Source organism: Stegastes partitus, unplaced genomic scaffold, assembly GCF_000690725.1.
Source record: "Stegastes partitus isolate 25-593 unplaced genomic scaffold, Stegastes_partitus-1.0.2 Scaffold86, whole genome shotgun sequence".
In the NCBI taxonomy this organism is placed as follows: domain Eukaryota; kingdom Metazoa; phylum Chordata; class Actinopteri; family Pomacentridae; genus Stegastes; species Stegastes partitus.
In genome coordinates this window covers 242,502-264,134 of record NW_007577817.1, presented here as the reverse complement: position 1 = coordinate 264,134, position 21,633 = coordinate 242,502, and the positions used below count along the sequence as shown (strand labels likewise).

At 39.1% G+C, this 21,633-nt stretch overlaps 1 protein-coding gene across 2 annotated transcripts in view; it reads left to right on the top strand.

The window, feature by feature from the left end:
• fkbp15b (FKBP prolyl isomerase family member 15b) overlaps window positions 1-21,455 on the top strand; it is a 26,436-nt gene extending 4,981 nt beyond the window's left edge. The window contains exons 8-29 of one of the 2 annotated variants that reach the window (XM_008277015.1): window positions 117-185; window positions 1,543-1,686; window positions 1,871-2,025; window positions 2,108-2,156; window positions 2,256-2,372; window positions 3,608-3,692; window positions 3,774-3,874; window positions 3,998-4,067; window positions 4,326-4,435; window positions 4,613-4,711; window positions 4,829-4,923; window positions 6,695-6,797; window positions 9,411-9,582; window positions 10,306-10,442; window positions 11,292-11,447; window positions 11,640-11,792; window positions 12,395-12,487; window positions 13,613-13,726; window positions 18,288-18,395; window positions 18,923-19,569; window positions 20,534-20,642; window positions 20,856-21,455. In XM_008277015.1, coding sequence (XP_008275237.1) covers window positions 117-185; window positions 1,543-1,686; window positions 1,871-2,025; window positions 2,108-2,156; window positions 2,256-2,372; window positions 3,608-3,692; window positions 3,774-3,874; window positions 3,998-4,067; window positions 4,326-4,435; window positions 4,613-4,711; window positions 4,829-4,923; window positions 6,695-6,797; window positions 9,411-9,582; window positions 10,306-10,442; window positions 11,292-11,447; window positions 11,640-11,792; window positions 12,395-12,487; window positions 13,613-13,726; window positions 18,288-18,395; window positions 18,923-19,569; window positions 20,534-20,642; window positions 20,856-20,933 — 2,964 coding nt within the window. In that variant the 3' untranslated portion in view covers window positions 20,934-21,455. Of the gene's footprint in view, window positions 1-116; window positions 186-1,542; window positions 1,687-1,870; window positions 2,026-2,107; window positions 2,157-2,255; window positions 2,373-3,607; window positions 3,693-3,773; window positions 3,875-3,979; window positions 4,068-4,325; window positions 4,436-4,612; window positions 4,712-4,828; window positions 4,924-6,694; window positions 6,798-9,410; window positions 9,583-10,305; window positions 10,443-11,291; window positions 11,448-11,639; window positions 11,793-12,394; window positions 12,488-13,612; window positions 13,727-18,287; window positions 18,396-18,922; window positions 19,570-20,533; window positions 20,643-20,855 lie in introns of both variants that reach the window. The other variant, XM_008277013.1, reaches the window with a different exon arrangement.
• The last annotated feature ends 178 nt before the right edge of the window (window positions 21,456-21,633 follow it).

Here is a 21,633-nt window from a genome sequence, read left to right as displayed (position 1 = left end):
CACACACACACACACACACAGAGTTATTTTCATACATTTCAGCACTTTGTCTCCAGTTATGTGGATTTTCTGACAATGATGGCACACAGTGTATTAAATGTTAAATATTATTTCAGATGTTTGACTCGAACCAGAACAAAGACAAGTTGCTGCGACTGAAAATTGGAGCTGGGAAAGTGATCAAAGTGAGTCGATATATATTGTGAGGAATCAGTATAGCAGTCTGAGTCAGTCCCCACAACGTAGGTTACAATACAGTGAATATTATTATTTTTTTTAAAAAATATATTCTAATTGACTCATTTATTTTCATGCATTAAATGAATGGAAATGAGAACAAAATCTGTTTCATTCTGCCATTTTGTGCTTATATGCATATTTTTTGTGTGAGTGATGCATGATGTTTGCATTTAAAAATATTTTAAAACGTTGTACTTTCGCAATGAAAAGACCCTCATTCAAACATGTTGTCTCTGGTGATACAATATCCCATATGTTTCATTGCCACTATAATAAAATACATGTTTAATGTAAGAAACTGCGTTCTATATAATGTCAAGCTGCTTGGTTTTGACATCTTGGCGCCTTTAGAGGAAAAGCAAGATCAAAGCAGATATGATGTCCAAACAGACAAAAAAATACTGACTTCAGCCACATTAAATGACAGTATCATAACATCCAAAATCCCATGTTGTGGTCTCATATTAAATCTACTGGATATCTACAGTCCTTATTCTGCAGTACCTTTAAACTTGTTTACTTTTAATTTCCGTGTAAATAAACTACAATGTCAGTACTCTACATTGGACAAAAACAGGAACAGTAGTTTGTGACTGGGAGTGTCTATTTTTATATTTTTATTGTTCTTCATTCTATTATAGCTGTTCTAACTTCCTCTTTATCACTTTGTAGTGCTGCAACAACCTTCCATGTTCATGAATAACCTTATGTGGTTTTAATGTAATGTGACATTAAGTTGTTATTATGTTACACGTGATTGGGCTTATTTTAATATAACACAAACCTGATGACATGCTCCATCAAGGCATATGTGACATTGTTGACTTCCAGATGATTTCATAATGTACAGAAGAAAAAGGATATGAAGAGACCGAAACTCTGGAAAAACAAACAAACAAAGAGAAAAAAAAAAACAAACAAACTAAATAACAATAAAACACAAATTGAAAAGTCTCTCTTTTGGGGGAATAAATACACCTGAATTCAGTACAGGAGCATTTTCCGGAAGATTTGCGCATCATGATTCAGTGTTGCCAGACGTTATCTACTCTCACAAAAGAATTTGCCTTCAAAATTTTAAAAGGTGAGTCGAACTGATACAAAAGCAAGCACGTGATCTAATCAGTTCATATACCTTGGCTTTCTTATCAAACTTCTACTAACAAGGCAACATGGGTATTGAAAAGGACTAGTGTAACTTTAAATGACCAACTAAAACTGTGACTGCATCATGTCCATTGTTTTCATATTATTGTGTTAATATCACATTATTCCTCTTCCTGTCCTTGTCTGTGTGAGCAGGGTTGGGAGGACGGGATGTTGGGTATGAAGAAGGAAGGCTCTCGCTTCATTGTCATCCCACCCAATCTTGCTTACGGAACCAAGGGAGTCCCGAATCGTGTTCCATCTAACAGCACACTTATCTTTGAAGCAGAGCTTCGAAGGGTAATGCCAACTGGACAGATTTCCCTTCACCTTTTATAATAAACCTCATCATTCTAATGACACAGATATGCTAGAATGTCTCTGTTGAAGTAGCTGGTGTTTCTGGTGTTTTGTCTTTTCCCTTGGCTGTTTGTAATTTTGCTGAAGTGTGAAGAGAAGCTTATTGTGCTTGTTTTATGCTTAGGTGAAGTTTTCCAAAGACAGTGGCTCTGATCGGGCCAGTGCCAACTCAGGAGACTCTGCTGCTCCCTCTCCTGCTCCATCTGCAGCTACCAGTGTGCAAACTCCAGTCCCAGAGCCTCCGGTTCAGGCAACTGCCTCAGGTCCAGGCAGACCAGGGTGAGATTTAAGCTCTTAAGCTTTCTTTAACTCCTTTGTCACTTTAAGCTGATTTTTTCTTTTCTTTTCTTTTCTTTTCCAGGGAACCACCACTGCGTGCAAAGTCGAGCTCTCTAAGTGAACAGCTGGCTGTAAGCACCTGCATTGGCATTTAAAAATATATATATTGTATTAATTTGCTTTGGAGGTGTGTTAGTATAAGATGATCTTTTCTCTTTTGTAAACTTCAGAATCCAGATGCCACTAAAGCCAAGCTAATTTCCCGCATGGCCAAGATGGGTCAACCCATGTTGCCTTTTATGACAGAAGTGGCCAGCCAGCCCGAATCTAGTGACTCTGAGCTCGAGGTCAGTTTCTTATGACAATATTCCATGTTGTTTCCATTGTCAACAAGAAAGATGTAATTGTTTTCCAAATGACATAAATATGTGTTGTAATATGGAACTGTCTCAGATTTACTGCTCGGCTTTATTTAAAGCAAAACCTGCTTCTAAAGCATTAAGGTTTCAGCTAAGGAGCTGCTTAAATGACAAATCAATCTCAGTTAACCATTTTGTACATAGGTAAATTTCAAACATAACACATTTATTAGGATTTTTTCCCAAATTTAAAAAAAATTTAATTCACATGTATTTTATTGCCAATTTGCATACATGGTCAAAATACTTTATTTTGTTATTTTGCAGTTAAACACAGGTATACATTCAGCGGTCACGTCATTAGGCACACCTGTTCATCTGCTTGTTAACACAAATATCTGATCAGCCAATCACATGGCAGCAACTCAATGCATTTAGACATGTAGACATGGTAAATTTAATTATCCTCATCCTGTTGTAGCTGTTTTGACTTCCTTAATACCACTTTTTAGTGCTGCAATAACCTTCCATGTTCATACATAACTTTCATGTAGTTTTAATCAAGACTCAAGAGTTTTATTTGCCACATGAACGTATAGTATGGATAGTGATGCAAAGTGACTGTTCCTCAAGGCTGTGTGCGAACAAAAAGACATTATAACATTATATGAACATTATTTTAAAACAACAAATCATTTTGAAAAAAAGTCACAATGTTATAGGAGGTGTGTCAGAAAAGTTCCAGTACTGGTGTCACAAAAGATATATTTCAAATCCAAACTACGAACTACAAGTTTTCCCCTTCAGACGATCAACCAGCACGTCTACAAAGAGATCCGTTTGCTTCGTTCAGTGAGCGAGAAGAGGCGAGAGTTGTGGCATTGTATTTGAAATATATCCTTTGTGACACCAGTCCTGAAACTTTTCTGACACACCTTGTAAATAATAAGGAGGTAGAGGTTTTACAGCTAATGTTCAGCTGTGTGTTAAGTTGTGACTATGTTACATGTGATTGTCTTGAATTTAATATAACAAACCTGCTGTTTTTGGAGCTTGACCCATACTTTTGTATGTCAGGGCCTCTGCTTCAACTATTTCTGACGAGTCTTCTTTTGAAATTGTCTTTTTCACATAGAAATGCAGTACAAAACTTCTTGAGTGCCCCTTTTAAAAAGGATTTCTGATGTTATTACTGAATTACATTGCTGCGCATTTATCTCCAGGACACCAGTGGCAGCAGAGCCAAGGATCCGACTGTAGCCTCATCTCCAGTGCAAATCACCTCTGCTGCTCCAACTTCTGCATATGGTAACCTACCCCACCCTGCTCGTATAATCATTTTTCCTGCAGTTTGGAATTATCTGTTAAATTGCATTGTTTGTCCTGCAGTACACCCTCATCCCCACACTGGTTCGATGTCTGCCTTACTTCCAGTTATGACCACTGTTGGTTCACAGCCTGGCCTTCCAGGCAGCAGCCATGCCTTTCAGGTGCGATTTCACCACCTTTTGTAATAGCTTTTTATCAGTAAGTACATGGAATAAAGGCAAACCTGGTAATATCGCTTGATATCAGTGTATTATGTTGTTTCATAGCCTTACTCCTACACACAGACCTCTGCGACTCCATCTCAGCTACAGCCTGTTGGCCAGGTCTATCCTGCACAAACTGTCCCCTACATGGGTAAGACTGCTGAGTTGACCTACAAGGAAACCAAATCAAATCTGAGGTTTATATGGGGTGTTGAGTGCAATAACAAATGTTGTGGAGCTTGTTAGTGAACTGTACACTTTGAGACTGAATTACCTTGAATATCTCGGTCCAATTTACCATTTCATAGTGCATCCTCAATCAAATGGTAATTGAAATACATGGATTAATTTAAGTTGTGAAATGATTACAAATTACATAACTTTATTGTGACTGATTTGTTTTGTTCAGGCTCTGGGGATGTGACTTCCTTTTTGATGACTGAGGCCCGACAGCACAACACAGAGATCCGGTTGTCTGTTGGAAAAGTAGCAGATAAAGTGGATCAGTTGTCCTCAAAGGTACATTTGCTATGTAATGTCAAATCAATTCAATTCAATTCAATTCAGTTCAGTTCAATTCAATTCAGATAACTTTATTTATCACCTAGGGACAATTCAAATTGTAAAAGACTGTGTTCCTTAAACGGTTTCAGCAGAAAATGGGTACATCTCATTATTTTCTTTCTTTACTAACAGATTGATGACCTTCAAAGGCAGGGAAGTCTTTGTATGGGTGTGTCTAGTATGTCGATGGAAACCTCAATGATCATGCACAATATCCAAAGAATTGTCCAGGTACACATCAGAACACTGCCTTGTGGCCGCTTTGTTGTCTTTTTCTCAGCTCTTTTCAAAGCGTGGATATTGTATATCATCAAGAATTGTTCTGAAAACTCTTTTTTTTGTTTTTAGGAAAATGAATGTTTGAAAAAGGAAGTCTTTGAGAAAAGCTCTCGTATTGAGGAGCAAAACCATAAAATTGGGGATCTCATCAACCAGAACCAAAGGCAAGTCCAAAAATGCCAAGTAGGCACAACTGGGGGGGAAGCCTAAAATGGTGACCACTTCAGATATTTTGATTCTTATTCATGATGCCATGAATACCAACAGGGAGGTGTGTGTTAGTTCCCAAATTCATGTATGTTCACATCCACTAGTCCATTGTATTCCACATCCCCTACTCTTTGTATTACCCCAAACTCCCCATGGCTACCAGTTTTAACTGGTATAGTACCTTTGGAATAAATGAGTGTTTGGTTTCTGATATTTAGGTATCTTTGCCTCTGACTGGAAGGAAGTAGCTGCACCACCTGAAGAAATTATTCATTCATTTATTTATTTATTTTTAAATTATTCATAACTAAACTGTTTTGTCTTTATCCTGCTCCAAAAAGTTGATCAAGGCTGTGCCATCCACAAGTTGAATACTATTTTGTCCAAGATATCTGTTAAAACAACCATCTGTGTATCGAACACTTAGCAAAGGTAGCAGCACACTGCTGTGGGATATGCTGTTAGAGAGAAAATGCACCTGATGGCGTGCCCTTTTCTTCCCTTTTGCAATCTGCCCATGAAGAAAACCAAAATCTATTTGATCAGTTTTGAACCCCTCTCTTTCAGTATGTCAGCCAGGTTTAGTGGGTTAAATCATATTTATCAGAGAGGAGAATTCTGCAAGGAGGACTGGTGCATGTATTTTACAACCTTCCAGATGCATAGATTGAAAGTTTTACTTTTTAGTGGGATCATCTGCCCCTCTTGCAGAGCAATAAGCACACTACAGTGGGTCTATGACTACATGACTTGAAATTTTGGATTTTTAATCCTCTTACATGAGCTAACCACCAGTATGGACAGGGAAATGGGCCTGTAGTCATTAGTGGAGAATGGATGAGGTACCTTGGTGAAGCCGGACCACAACTGAGGTTTCCCACATTTAACCATACTGAGCGTTGAAAGAGGGAAAAGAAAATCCCACTCAGTTGAGCTAAACAGTGTTTCAACAATTTACCCCTGGTGTAGGCTCTGGGCCCTTTTGCATGCAAACACTTGAATGCTGCCCCACCACCTCTTTAAAGATTAGGTATATACAGTGTATTTTGTTTGTTTTCCATCCCAGCATTGTTCACCCAGTGGGAGCCCTTTAAGCAAAGTCTTTAAAGCTGTCAAAGATGAGCGGTATAATATATATATATGAGCCTTAATGATTCAGATGCTGCCCATGTCAGCAAGATCCACATCACCAAGGCAACCTGATGAGATGTGGGCTACTGGAACAAGACATTCATGGACTAGGGCAGAGAATATGGAACTATTGGAATGCTACTATCCCAGTAATAGGGGATATATGCAGAGAATGTGAGATCTATCGATACGTCAAACCCCTACATCTAAGCCAGCTGAGAAACAACTTCAAGCTTAGTGTTTCAGTGTCCATAACTGTAAACTGCAAGCACAACTAGAGATTGACAAGGTACAACAAAGATGCAGGGGAGAAATATCATCATCATCATCATCATCCCCACACTCCTAGTTTGGGTTCCAATGTTTTTTTGTGTGTGTGTGTATCTGTGTCTCTCTGTCTGGAAAGTCTGTAAAAAAAATTGTGCCTAAAGCTTTTCCACAGAAGTGTAGTTTAAGAAGAATTGACCATTTTTCAGTTGTCCATATTTCCTTCACACTCTAATTTCATTGTGATCTTAACCAAACAGACTGATTTAGTTTTGATTATGTATGAGGGAAACTTTTAGTCTAAATGTGGTTGTTGTCATTTTCCAGGTACATAGAGCAGAGTCACCTGCTGCTGGAGCAGAGAAATGACTCCCTCAAGTCATCCAGTGACCAGAACCAGGCACGACTCCTGCAGGCTGAGCAGGACAAGGTGAGTGTTGGTCTTTAATGGTGAAAAAGGGAACAAATGAAGCTGTAGATCGATTGTGTATTGTGACAACATGATAGTACTGTCCTGTAAAGCTGCACTGGTAGTCTGAAAATGGTGCTTTGTGTCAGAGCTAAATGAAGTTAAGATTTCATAGATTTGTCAGTATTTTTTTGTGACTCAGACTTTGGAATTCACAAAATGATACCTAGTGAGTGTTCACCCATGCCTGACCCTAAACCTACCTTTTTTCCAGCATTATGTTCTCTTGTTAAAGAATCTCCTCACTATTTGTCTTCCTTTTTGCATTGCATATATAAACGTGTAAACAAACAAACAAACAACAAAGTAGACCAGAGTGGTAGACTATGAAACAAGTTAAACATACCCAGGCTTTCTTTGTGTAAGCCGGCTCGACAAAAACAAAAGCCCCAGCCAGAGATTACAGGTATTACAAAGGGGGTTATCAACTTTCTTTGTCAACTCAGACTTTCTGCTTCAGGCTCTGTTCACATAAAAAGGAGCGTTTAATGCGTCATGTGACTCTTCTTCTGCACAAAAGTAAACGACCGTCTGCAGCTGCTTCAGTCAAGACGTTTTAATAGAGAACAATGAGGAGTATAAAAAAATATGACGGTAAAAAGCGCTGCTACTGCAAATGGTGCAAGACAGAAACGCTGGCAGAAAACTGTTAAATATGTTAATATATAATATTTTACAGATGCAACCGCTAATTTCCAACTGACAGCTGCATGTTAAAGTTAAACTTCATACATTTAAACATGATCTTGTATTGAAGTGCATTTAGGTCTGACACTGTCCCATAATGCAGGATGTCACTTCAATTTTTGTCCAAATCAAAGCGAAAATAATGTTATTGATTGAATTTTCTCTGCAATAAATACCAGTAGAATAATCCATGTTCTAATGTGTTCTATCAGCTGCAGCACCAGCAGTGTAAACAGACTTGACAGCAAATCAGAGCCAAACATAAAAACATGTTTTTGTAATTTCTGCATCGTCAACTGAATACATATCTGGTTCCCATGGCAATGTGATATTTACAGTGGGCGATACTGTAACTACACAACTTCATTCAGTGATATTAGTAGCGCACAACTCAGCATGTTTGCAGATATAACAAATTCCGTCAGCTGAGAATCTGTATCGCTCATAAATGATAGTCCGTAAACGATCTGGTTAAAGGGAGACACTCTTTCCAGCCAATTAAAATCCGAAACTCCGAACATAACCTGCTCACGACCAGGTTAGCTCCACAGCATAAGTTACCATGGAGATCTAACCAGATAAAAAGAGAGCCACCTTTGTGATACTGAAAACTCTGACTTTAAGCTCAACATACATCGATAACCCACTAATTTCACTTTTTAGTACAGCCCTCTGAAAAGGTCCTACAATTTGTTTTGGGCTCTGATGCCTTTTATTGATAGTGGCAGTGGTGATACAGTCAGCAAACATGTCTTAATAACAGCTTCTGCTTTAACACATCTTAGTGAAAACCATGAATTTATCAATCTCATGATTATATATAATTATATTCTTGAAACCTTTATTCAAACTTCAGAAAATAGAGAGAAAAAAAGAAAAGAAAATATTTAGGCTCAGACATTAAAAAGTTTAGAGTGAAAGATTGTCATTGTTGTGATTTTGATGTTTTAGAGGTACTTGGTTTTCAATGGACATTGACAATTGACAAAAGGACCGAACTGAACAGTAATACACTTTGTTTAGTATTAGACTGCATTAGATTAGTAGATAAGGGTTTCATGCATCACTTCTTGTCTTCTATACAATCTAAATTACACATTTTCACCAGGATACATTGTAGTACACTTTATAATTCCTATAGTCAGTGGAAATTATTTTGGCATTTAGTTAATGATTTGTTGTCTGTTGATTCCCATCTTTGACAAGTGCTCTCTGCCTGGTTATTTGCATTGCTTCCTACTCTGAGGGAACTCTTGTATTTACTGCTCTCCCTTCTCAGCATGCACTGCCTGTGGACCTAGGCTCCGGCCAGGTGAGCCTGTTTTCTCTGTGTGCTGCAACCAGACTGGGTCAACTAGTATCTGCAAAACAAGAGGGAAAATTAGAAAGGGAACCATGAAATTGGCCATTGACAGTTTTAACTCAGGGAGAACAACAATTATTTTGTAATGGTCATTTAGATAGACACAACAGATATATCCTTGACAGGATCAAGTCACTGGACAGTACATTCTGTCAGTCTTGGCAAATGATATCAATTTCATGGTGGATCAGGTGGGACTGACAATCTAGTTTGCACACAACAACTATTTGATCCCAGTCTGACTGCTGCCACTGGATCATCCTCTCTAAGTCATACTTCACTGGCATTTTAACTAACTTTTTTTCTTCTTTTTTTCCTTCTGCCTCCTTTTCCATCATTCAGCACTCACCAGTTTTTTCCCCACAGAGACATTTTGCTCACACCACTAGCATGATGTGGCCAGTCATCCAGGCTTGTCACTATATTGTTTCACTGTCTGTGTGACCTGGGGTTTATACTTTGCTGTGGATAGCTACCAGTGCCCCTCCTTTCACCTTCCTGCTGTCTCCCTACATCTCTTTCAGGTTCGTCTGACAGAGGACCTGGCTTCATCGGCAGCACGGGTGTCTCAACTGCAGCTGGAAGCTTCAGCTCACCAGCAGAAGACCATGGAGCTACAGAATAAACTGGGCTTGGCTCTGCAGGACAATGAGCGTCACTGCCAACATATTGCTGCCCTGGAAACACAACTGGAAGGTGTGTTTTGATGGAGCTTTTACTGGTTAGAAAAATTACCAAAAAACCCCCAAAACATTATTAGGCCCACCTAAAATGGCTTGTTTATGCGCTCAATTTCCAGATAGTGAAGTACACCAGACTAGCAAAAGTGCAATCAAGTCTAGTTCTGCAATAAATCCTACCTTCCTCAAGGCCATATTGTTCAGCTTTGGGGACGTATTAAGTGTTGCAGTCATACTGAAGGCTTTAGCCTGTAATGCATTATTAGTGAAGTCTGCCTTCACTGAAATGAGGCGGTGGACAAAATATCTGCAATATCTCTCAATAAAATGAAATACAAATCAACAGCAATACAAACTACAGTCACCAAATGTACCATAAATGTTAGGGTTAACCCTAACGCTAATATGTCAATAATTATCCCTTGTTCATTTTCATGTCAACTAGGCGCTTTTGGTAGCCTTCCAAAAACCTCTGATAAGCTTCTGGTTGTATCTTTCAACACACCTCTTGACAGGATTGGTGCAGTTAAACTAAATTTGTTGGCCTTCTGACACAGACTTGTTTTTTCAACACAGTCCACAGGATGGGATAAATTAGGACTTTGAGACCATTTCTTCACCATTTTTGATGTGTATTTGGGGTCATTGTCTTGTTGGAACACCCAGCTGCATCCAAGGCCCAACCTTCTGCTAATGATTTTAGGTTTTCTTGAAGAATGTGGCGGTTTATTTCTTTCAGAGCTGAAAGAAGTAGCAGAGAGGGTCCAGGCTCAGTATCGCTCAGAGAAACAAAGACGCAAAGAGATGGAGCTGAAAGTCAACACCATGGAGGAAGAGCTGCAGGATCTGAAGACTGATAAAGAGAGCCTGGAACGAGTGAGTATATGTCATATTTGTGTTATTGTGACAGTGAAAGGAGACAGGGCTATCATTCTTTATGAAGGTTATGAAAATAGATGAAAATAAATGCTGATAATTTTTCAGATTTAGAAAAAAAATCAGGGAGAGGTTCTGCAGTCAGATTATTTAACATGTCTATGACATAACACTTCTACTTATGTGCAACTACTCTCTTGTGCAATAACAAATTGTAACACAGGTTTGCTCTTCACAAGCCTTCAGGTACAACAGTCTTCATCATGTATTTTGTCTCTTCATAGCACATCCAATGCATTAACATATTTCACACTGTTTTTTATGCAGTAGGACTTCTAATACAACATTTTAAAAACAGTTTTCTGTCATATAGCTCCTCCAGTGCAGCAGCATCATTTAACACAGTTTCTTTTCATTATAGCTCTTCCAGTACAACCACATCTCTTTAACCCTGCTTTTCTTCTTGCAGCCGTAAGTGCAACAAATTCATGTAAACACTACATTTCTCTTTTCTCTTTACAGCTCTTCCAGATCACCAACCAAATGTAACACTGTTCTCTTGCAGCTCTTCATGTGCAATGACATCATGTAAACACTGGTCTTGTCTCTCAAGAACTTTTTGACTGCAATAACAGAAATGTAGCATTGCTATTCTGTATAAAAGTAATTCTACACACCTTGTGTCCTTTGTTATTGCTTCTTCCATGCCTCATTTGTATCTAGCTGCTGAAACATGTACATTTCCCTGGTGAGGGATCAATAAACTTCATTTTATCTTATGTTATTTTAAATAGAAAATTAAATATAAAAATGTATATTCTGACAAGCTGTTGGCTCCCTCACATTTAGGCACTTTCAGAAAGGAAGGCGAAATGGCAGGCAGAGCGTCAGCGTCGGGATGAGGAGGTGGAGGAGCTCCGCAAGAGCAGCCAGCAGGAGCTAGACAACCTCCGAGCTCAACTTCGCAAGGCCAGGAGCAGCAGTGACAGCGCTGTATCTGAACAGGTAGCATCCAGTGAAAGGCCTATTGAGCAGAGTGATTTGTTGACTTGTAATACAGTGGTGAATTATACTCTCTGAACTCCCTTAAACATCTTCCAAATTAGCTAATAAGACGTTTTATGGAAATGTTTTTCTTAAGAAGCTATACCTATCACTTAACCTTGGACCGCTAATGGCATTTTTTATGTTTTGCAGTTGTCTCAGCTTCAGGTGGAGCTAGACGAGGAGTGGAAAAGGAAGTGTGATCATATGTTGGCTTCAGCTAAAGAGCAGCACAGAGGAGAGCTGGCTGAACTTACAGAGCAAAGAGATGACCTACAGGACAAGCTAGCTCAATTACAGGAGAAGGTAGACAAGCTAGCCTAAACAAGTCTTTGAAGTTTCATCCCAAAGTTTCTCTCAGGGTTATTTATTTTTTTAACCCTCTAAAGTTTCTTTAACTTTGAATACATTCACTTAATACTTTTTTTGTTTACTTCTTTTGTTCACTTTTTTAGCTACACATTTTATGAAACTAAATCATCCTACATGTGTAAAAAGCCCAGGTGGTGCTAAAAAACAATGAATTATTTTCTTGTATCTTACTACACTTTTTTTCTAATTCTATTCTGTTTCTGGATCTATTTTGACTATGCTTTTTTAAAAGTTTTACAAAAGTGCCAAAGTACACCAGTAGCTCTTCTGATTAGGCAAAAGGCCATGTGGTAAGGCTTGCTTCTTACCACAGCATCATGCCAGCCCCTAAACCTTTATAGCATGCCATTTCTGTCTGCCTCCAATTGTCCCTATCACATAAAGGCAAAAAAGATTTATTTTGTTTTTTAATTCTTTTTTTAAAGAAACAAAATTCCAATCACTGTATTTGGAAGGACAATGGTTAAATATTGTGATGCAAGTTTAAAAACATGATGTGTGATTTCTGTGCTTTTGGCTTCTCTCACTGTCAACAGCTTACAGTTCTCAAGCAGTCACGAGATTCAGAAGAACAGAGTGTCCTACAACATTGCAGGGAGAGTGAAGAGCTGCAAGCCCTTCAGGAAAAGGTAAGATGGGTGTTCAGTCTAATTAGAATAAATGGTCATCATTAGCAGGGACTGAATTTTGTCAGGGTTGTGACTTTACAGTGTAAAGACATTACATTTACATACACAACCACTGTTGTATTTCTCAAAGAAACTATTGCTTTTTATGTTTGTGCTTTCAACTCTACCGCGCTCTCCAAACCTTGAAAAAGTAAAACCCGCTTCGTAATTGTCACATATGTTGCACAAAAGAAATAGAAGCCATACAGAGGCCTAACAGTGGATTGACACGGTGACAAGATCTGCACCTGCAATATAACTAAATACCGTTAAAAATTAAGAAATTACAATCCATTAATTCCAAGCTAACTATGATCAAAACAGAGAATGAAAGAGGAGTTGGGGTGCCTTAAGATTATATATGTACCTGAGCTGCCATTTTAGTGACTAAGGTTATGGCAGCAAGACATAGTGCAACAGGCTCATTGATCTGATCCTGATTTCTAAAGCAGAAAGTGATCTGGCGAAAGGTGTGTCAGGATGTGGAGCAGGCAGCAAGGGAGACATTTATGCCAAAAAACAACACAACCCGCTGACCCTCACTGCCAAATCACATTACAGGCAGGATGGCGGCAGAAACTGTCATTGAAATGACTCCAGGAATCACAAAAATGATTACTCCCCATGCCATTTTCAGTTTCAATAAAATATAGGTTAAGTAGGACATGATATTGTGTGATAGTAGATCATTTTTCCCCAAAAATTAGTGGTATAAATTCTGAAAAATAAACTCTGCCTGCTCTCTGAAATGTTAGGTAAGGATTAACTCATCAATGTATTATTGTCTGACAGGCTGTTTATACATTCTAAATAGATCTGTAGTTCAGAGTTTGGTAAAGATGCTTGTTATGAGGGAATTTCTGGCTGAGGTTAAAATTGACCCAAACCATACTATGAAGGCATAGAGTATGGACAGGGCTAAACCGTGCCCTAACCTTAACATAAACCCAAACATTTCCTAACCTAACTCTGTTTTTTTACCCTAAAAGTCTTTGATTTACACTATGAGCACTTTGACTTTGACTCCCTACAATGTGATGTTCTAAACAGATTGATGTCTCATCATGGTTTGTTCCTTTCTTTAAGTATGCAGCCTTGGAGCAGCAGGGAGTAGCTGTCAGAGCGAAGCTGGAAAGCAGGGTGGCTGAACTGGAGGGGCAAGTGGAGCAGCAGGCGAGTTCAGGAGACACTGCAGCAGAGGTGAGCAGGCACGCACAAATGACACGTTGCAGCACAATTGCTTCTTCCAGTTTTGTAGTTTAATTTTAACAAAATCATTTTTGCAGCGGCCTTTCTTAGACATAATAAGCAGTAGTTCATTATCACCTCTAGATGTCACTGTAGGATAGCTAAGCCTTCAATCATTGTTCCCAGCTTGCTTTTTACCACCCAAATAGGAAGTCACACACTGCAGGGGATATAGTAGGTTTATTTAAGATTCACTGCTCCTTGCTTGCAAATGAACGAGAGCAGGTGGTGGAGTTAAAAGTTGATTGTCAATTTCGACTGTTTCCAGCAACTTTCAGTCTGTGCCGGATGTTCAAGGAACACTCATTCCTGTTAGATCTGATATGTTTTCAGATCCATGAATCAGTTTGTATGCAGTCTCCAATAGTTTTAATTATGTAGCCAATTAAATTACTAGAAAAGCGATCTGTGTTCTCTATCTATGGTTCTGCCTCCAGTTAGAATTAGTTCATGTATTTAAAACGGCTGAGTATACCTGTCCTTTTAAAACTACATTAATAAATCCAAAACATTGTGAAATAGTCAAGTACATTCAAATACAGTCGAGGGAAATGCACAACTACAGTGTTTATTACTGATCTGAGGGATACTGAGAATGTCAAAACAATAACAAAGCATGTCACCAACAAGTAGCAGTACTAGCGGTAGTGGTAGTATTAGTGTTATTATAATATAATAATAATTATTAGTAGTAGTATTATTAGTTATAATTGGTGAGTAACATGTTACATTTTATTTATTTATTACATGTCCTTTAGTACAGGGGTTCTCAACTGGTGGGTCGCGACGGACCTGTTCTGGGTGGGTCGCGGACAGCTGGTCAAAAATAAATAATATATAATGTGCGTCTCAGGTTGAACTTAAATTTTATTTGGAAAAAACTTTTATTTTGACAGGCATGGTAACCATAGTTTGTTTGACATTCATTTTAAGTTTGTGTTGATGTTGGGATGCAAGATGGCAAAGCGCAAATATGACCCGGAGTATTTAAAATGTGGGTTTTCATACTAGGGCTGGACCCGAATAGCCTAATAGCCAACTATTCGTTCGCTGTGCTGGAATTGGGATATCAATTTTGATCTCAGAGCCGCCGCTACCACCGATACAGCGCTGTGACCATCGGTCGGACTGAAAGCTCAGTGCCCCTCAGTGCAGTTATCATGGTCCAGTTACTATGCATGGTTATATGCTCTCAAATGCATGTTGCACAGGAAAATATATTGAATGTTGAATTCTAAAAAAAATTGGGTCGCGACTTAATGACCATGGGAAAATGTGGGTCCCAGGGTGAGACCAGTTGAGAACCCCTGCTTTAGTAAGTTTCTTCAGGTAATCATATTTGTTGGAGTTTGCTGTTGTGTACACTCATCTTGCTGCTTTTATTCCTTATATATTATCTACATATTATCACTGCATTGACAACATGTTGTGATTATTGGTCCCATGCCAGTACATATGTACATCAGGCACACTGCTGCACTGACACACCTGACGGACAGCAGTAAGTCGATGTCTGCACACCATTTTAATGATAATAACTATAACACTAAAAATATATACTATTTTTAGACACCAAAGCTGAATATACATATATGGATATGAAATGAAAAATGAAATTACAATAAAAATGGTGAATATTCCTTAATTTATAAATTCAGTTCTCTTGTTTTGCACTGGGGCTGCAGGGCTTGCAGCTAGAAGATTCCCCGTTCGCGTCTCGGTTAGGATGCCTGGGATCTTTCTGCGTCGATTTTGCATGTTCTCCCCATGTAAAGTGGGTTCTCTCCGGGTTCTCCAGCTTCCTCCCACCATCCAAAAGCATGTTGAGGTTAATTGGTGATTCTAAATTGTCTGTAGGTGTGAGTGTGAGTGTTGGTTGAGCTTGGTTGAGCTATCTCTAAGTGTATATAATAATAATATAATAAACTTTATTTATAGAGCACTTTTCAAAACAAATGTTACAAAGTGCTTTCCAATAAAAAATAAATGAAAAATTAAAATACAATAAGAGCACAGAATAATTGATAAAACTAGAAGCCGCACAAATAGAGCAAGAAGCTATAAAACTTAAAACTTAGATAAAATCAGGAAAAGCTCTCTGACAAAAATGTGCTTTAAGAAGTGACTTAAAAGAGAGCACAGAATCAGCTGACCTGATGTCCTCGGGCAGGTTGTTCCAGAGCATCGGCGCCCGGACTGAAAATGCTTTGTCCCCCTTTGTTTTCAGCCAGGCCTCTGGGACAGTTAAAAGACCTCTGCCCGAGCATCGTAAAGAGCATGGTGGAAACTACAGTGTTAAAAGGTCGACAATGTAAATAGGACAGAGACCGTTGATTGCTTTAAAAGTCATTAATACAATCTTGAACTCAATCCTAAAACGTACAGGCAGCCAATGTAAAAGAGCTAAAAGAGGCGTGATGTGCTCATGTTTCCTCTTCCTAGTTAAAAGCCTGGTAGCAGAGTTCTGCACTGTCTGTAATCTGTGTAGGGATTTCCGATTAAGACATGTAAAAAGGCTGGATAACTGGATAAAATGACGACCTGTGGTTGTTTGCTGCAACACAAAACCTTCTATTAGTAAGGTAAGATTAAAAAAACAACAAACCACTCTAATACTGTACCTGAAATCCCCACCCAGTGCCTCAGTCTGATTAAAAGATGTGTGATCAACTGTGTCAAATGCAGCACTGAGGTCCAGAAGTACCAAGATGGAGCACATACCATCATCTGCTGCCATTAAAAGATCATTGGTCACCTTGAGCAGGGCCGATTCAGTGCTGTGGTACTTCTGAATTTTGGATTGGAATTTTTCAAAGACACGGTTATCCTCCAGTGCTGCTACAAACTGTGTGGACACTATTTTTGGTTATTGGTCGGCAGTTACTATTAAAATGTGTGCAGACCTCTGCTGTGCTGTTTTTGTTAAAAATGCTCCAGTAGCGTGGTCTCGCTGTACTAAAAACTGGACATTCACTGTTAAAAACAATACATTTGTGATCCAGGGCATTAAAATCCAGTAAAGGTGGATAAAATGATACCCAGGGTAAAAACAAGGTCCAGAGTGTGTCCCCGGTTATGGGTTCGTCCACACAGATGCTGTTTGAAGTTAGAAGAAGTTGTGATGCTTAAAAAGTCAGCTCCCTGCGGTGGTCATCAACATGAAAGTTAAAATCACCACAGAGAACTACCCTGTCATGATTTAAAACAAGGGAGGATTTAAAAATCTCTAAAAAATTCTGCTAAAAAGCTGCCAAAAGTCTTCCTGTTAACACGTACTATGCCACCACTACGACCACTGACTCTGTGTTGCTTAAAACATTCATAGTGTGGAGGACGCATCTCAACAAGCTGGCTACAGTCAGTAGGTCTCAACCAAGTTTCTGTTAAAAACATAAAATCGAACTTTGCCGACAGAATAAAATTATTTAAAATGAAGGTTTTGTTGGATATTGATCTTACATTGAACAAGGCCATGTTCAGTGAGGTTGTACTGGAAGCTGCAGGTAGAGTGTTTGTCTGGACATGTAGAAGGTTATTAATATTTCTATGATTAGAGGATGTATTGGGCCATAAATATTTTATAGTGCTGATTATTGGGATGTTCCTAATGTGAGAAGCAGTGCTGGGGTGAGACAGCTTCAGGTGACTGTGGGTGGAGCTAGTGAATGTAGCCCTGTGATAGACTGGAGACCTGTCCAGGGTGTCCCCTGCTTTCGCCCTGAGTCAGCTGGGATAGACTCCAGCCCCCCACGACCCCAGTGGGGATTAAGTGGTGTATAGATAATGGATGGATGGATGTTTTGCACTGCATTAGTATTTTACAAGTGTTGCAATTTAAAAGGTATTGTGTTATACATTTCATTCTTACCTTATTTTTTCCTAATTATTATAAAGAGGCACCATGTTATTAGCTGATTAATAAATGATAATACAAATAATAATAATAATTATTATTGTTATTAATATAATATTCTAGCTCACAATGCAGCTAGCTCAAAGTGCAACTTTTGCTTAAGTTTCATTGCCGATATATGTTAAAGTCTGTTTTGCTGACAAAGGTTGTAGGCCATTGCATAAATGTAACACCCAGCCATTATCTATACACCACTTAATCCTTACTAGGGTCGTAGGGGGCTGGAGCCTATCCCAGCTGATTCAAGATGAAGGCAGGTTCACCTGGACAGGTCACCAGTCTATCACAGGGCTACACTTAGAGACAGACAACCAAGCACACTCACATTCACACCTACGGACAATTTAGAATCACCAATTAACCTCAACATGTTTTTGAACTTGTGAGAGGAAGCTGGAGAACCCAGAGAGAACCCACGCTGCACAGAGAGAACATGCAAACTCTACTAATAAGGGTCCTGGGTGTCCTCACCAGGATGCGAACCGGCGACCTTATAGAGAGGCGACGGTGCTAACCACCAATCCACCTTGCAGCCCATGAGTGTAACATGAATCATCTTTTTCAAGCAAAGAACATAAGGCCAACTGTGTGTACTTGCAGGTGAAGCGTGTGATGAACGGAGTGTTTCACTCTCTGCGAGGGGAGTTTGACCCCAGTGAATCTTACAGTGGCCAGGCTGTGGTAGGGGTAATTGTCTCTACCATTAAGGTAAGTGTTTTTACACAGAAATGCCAATGCAACCTATTTGTGACAGTCTGAAATGCCAAGCAGGAAATAAAAAAAATTAAAAAAAGATTTGATTGATGACATGTTTGCAAATGGACATTATAATGCAAAAAATGTCTGGTATCCAATTTACTTACAGCTATTTTAAATACTGTGTTATTAACAAATGACAATAATCTGGTTGAACTATCGCTACAATCCACTGATTAGTGACCATTGGTCACTTTGTTCAGACTATTAAAGGAGCTCTCTGTAGAAAAAGCAAGAGTTCAGCTCAGAAGCATTCACCCACTTTTTTTTAATTCTGTTGACAATCTTTTGTCCAAGTCTGTATGTAATATATATAATCATATATAAGCTTAACTTTTTTGGATACACTATAAGTGAGGTGCATGACACTAACTGGCTGATACTTGATTTTGCACAAAGAAACACTATTGCCAAGTGCATGTGTTGGTGACTTTTCTGCAATCATGTGCTTATTATTGTTATTATTTATTTTTTTACAGAATGTAACTTTGCAGCTACTCAGTGGCACAGACAGATCTTTACTGAGACCAAAAAAGGAAGAGGAAAAGGAAGCAGAAGAAAGTGAAGATGTGAAAAAAAAGGAGGAAAAACCTCATCAGAATGTGCATGTGAATGGAAAGAGAGATGTGAAACAGGAAGAAAATGAGGAAGAGGAAAATGTGGCTGACTCAGGTTCTCTCCATGCCTGTGAGATTCAGGGGGGTCAGGATGCAGCCACAGAAACAGAGACTGAGACAGAAGCTTCATCAACAACACAAAGCCAGGCAGAGACTTCAGAAGCCACTAATCTTCATTCAGGTCCAACCACTGTACTGCAAGAGACAGCAGCAGCAGAGTCAGATGTACAGCAGGACCAGGAGCAACCCTCTGCTCCTGAAACCTGTGAAGAAGGAAATGGGTCTGCAGATCTAGATGATGGACCTGAAAAGAGTTTACCACCTGAGGATGGGCAGGAAACTCTGCCTGACTCAAAAGCTGCAGTGAGCAGTGAGGTGGACACAGAGAGAGCAGGGGATAGAGAGCCTGTAGAAGTAATAAATGACGCTCCTCAGGAAGCCTTTGGACCCCCGGCCAACCCACCTCCACCACCTAATACCCTTCAGAAGAGTTCAGGAGAGGACGTAAGGTAAGTTGTCTCCCCTAAAGTTTAAAATGTTTAGTCTGGCTTTAAGTCATTCCACTAAAATATCTGGTAGGATGGAGATGATGCTGCATCATTTGGATTGTTCCAAATTTCAGGTGATGCACAGCCTCCCACAACTGAGCTGAGAAGTGATGTCACCACCAGAACTAGATGAGATTAGATGTTTACACATAGTTTGAATAAATTAAAGATACACAAGTCTGACAGTTCACAGCAGAAGATGTATAAAATCAAATGTTGGTAGCGCTGATGTTACCCAACAAGAGCAGTAACAGGAAAGTGGTGACAAACTTTTAATAGAATATTTCATTCATTTTCGAAAATCTTATCAGTCACAATATTTTTTAGTATGAAATCACATATACATTATCCACACAGTACAGTATGACACAGTACCATGTCATGTCAGCACTTAACTCAAGACTTGTTTATCAGAGCAGTCTTGAATGCACCACAAAATTTTGCAAAATGGTTTGCTTGCATTTGCAGTACCAAACAACTGTCAACAATATTGAAAAAAATGTTGAATAAGGAAATAAATCTAAAATCTTTTGGTGTTTTTTGGAATCCAGTAAATCACATAACATTTTTATATTATTTGATTGGCATCTGCTTAGCCTGCAATCCTGCAGGTTGAGTCAAACACAAGGAATTTGCCGTGGTGAATGAGACTGATACACAACAATAACAAGACATGAATAAATATAGAAATCAAAAGTTAAAAGTACTCCATAAATAAAAGTACCATGAGAAGAGAAATGAGCCAAGTCCATGAGCTTGACTCTAATTGTATCCTATTTGTGTGTAAGTCTCTGCTGATGTCTCCCTGCGAACTAACTGCCCATCTGAACTGTTTCTTGCTGACTTTGTCCCCATTACCTTTTCCTTTTTCTTCTTCACTCTCTTTTTGTGTGCCCCACCCCACCTGTTTCTACTATTCCATCAGTCTGACTGGGGGAATTGGTGAGGAAAATGGAGAGGAGCCATTTTTCCAGAGCATAACACCTGCCAAACCCCCAGCAGCACCCAGTGAGGAGGAAGAGGAGGATGAGATGGTGAGGAAGAATCTGTTGAGTTCAGTCTAAGCTCTCAGGCTTCAGTACTCTGCCTCACTCCCCTGACCCTAGTCCTGCCTTTGTGTTTTGTCTCAGTGTTAAGCCAGTCTGGGATATTTTCATAATCATTTATACAGCTTTGAAAAAGCCTAAGCTGTTATTAGAACACTGCTGGACATCATTCATGCTTTTATTTCTCTCATTTATGTGCAGAGCTTGAAGGGGTGTCCACCGCCTGCCCCACTGTTTGGTGATGAAGAGGATGATGATGATCTGGACTGGCTGAATTAACATGGAACCAAAACAATAGTGTGCGTCTTTCAACACTGAACACAGGCGTGCTTTACCAGCTGTTGGCTGATAAAGTGGACGGAGCTAATGGATCAGCTTTGCCTGATGGAGTAGTGAAGATGCTGAGAGAAGCCTCTGCTGATGGACTTGACTGAGCAGAGAGGCCAGACAGCTTGGCTCTAGCCCTGTGTCCGCTTGCTGACCGGCAGCTGCTGCCACAGCATCCTAAACAACAAACACTTGGCTCTCAGGCTGTGGTTTTGGTTGAAATAACAAGCCTGTAATTCACAGACAAATCAAAGTAAATAATTTTTGTTAATGATGTGCCTGTGATCTGTTGATGATAGAGTTGATTCGAAGATTTTTACATGTAACTCTGGCAGATTTAGTTTGTTCATTCAGCAGGAATAAGGTTGTCGATTTTAATGATTAGCTTGCAGCTTTAAGAATAGAACTTTTACACAATTTTGCTAACTTGAAATTCATTCCATAAAATAAATGAAATGGAGAATGTGGCCTTTATTGCTTCTCTTGTTGCATTCTTTGTTGTGTATGAATCAGTTTTATTGCAGTAGTTAGTTATTTTTATTGTTGCCATTTCATGTTGGGTATTTCAGGAACTTCAATGCTTAATTTGGATGGCAGGCTTTTGAGGACCCAACAAAGTCCATTTATCTGCCAACTGTTATAAGTTGTGTAG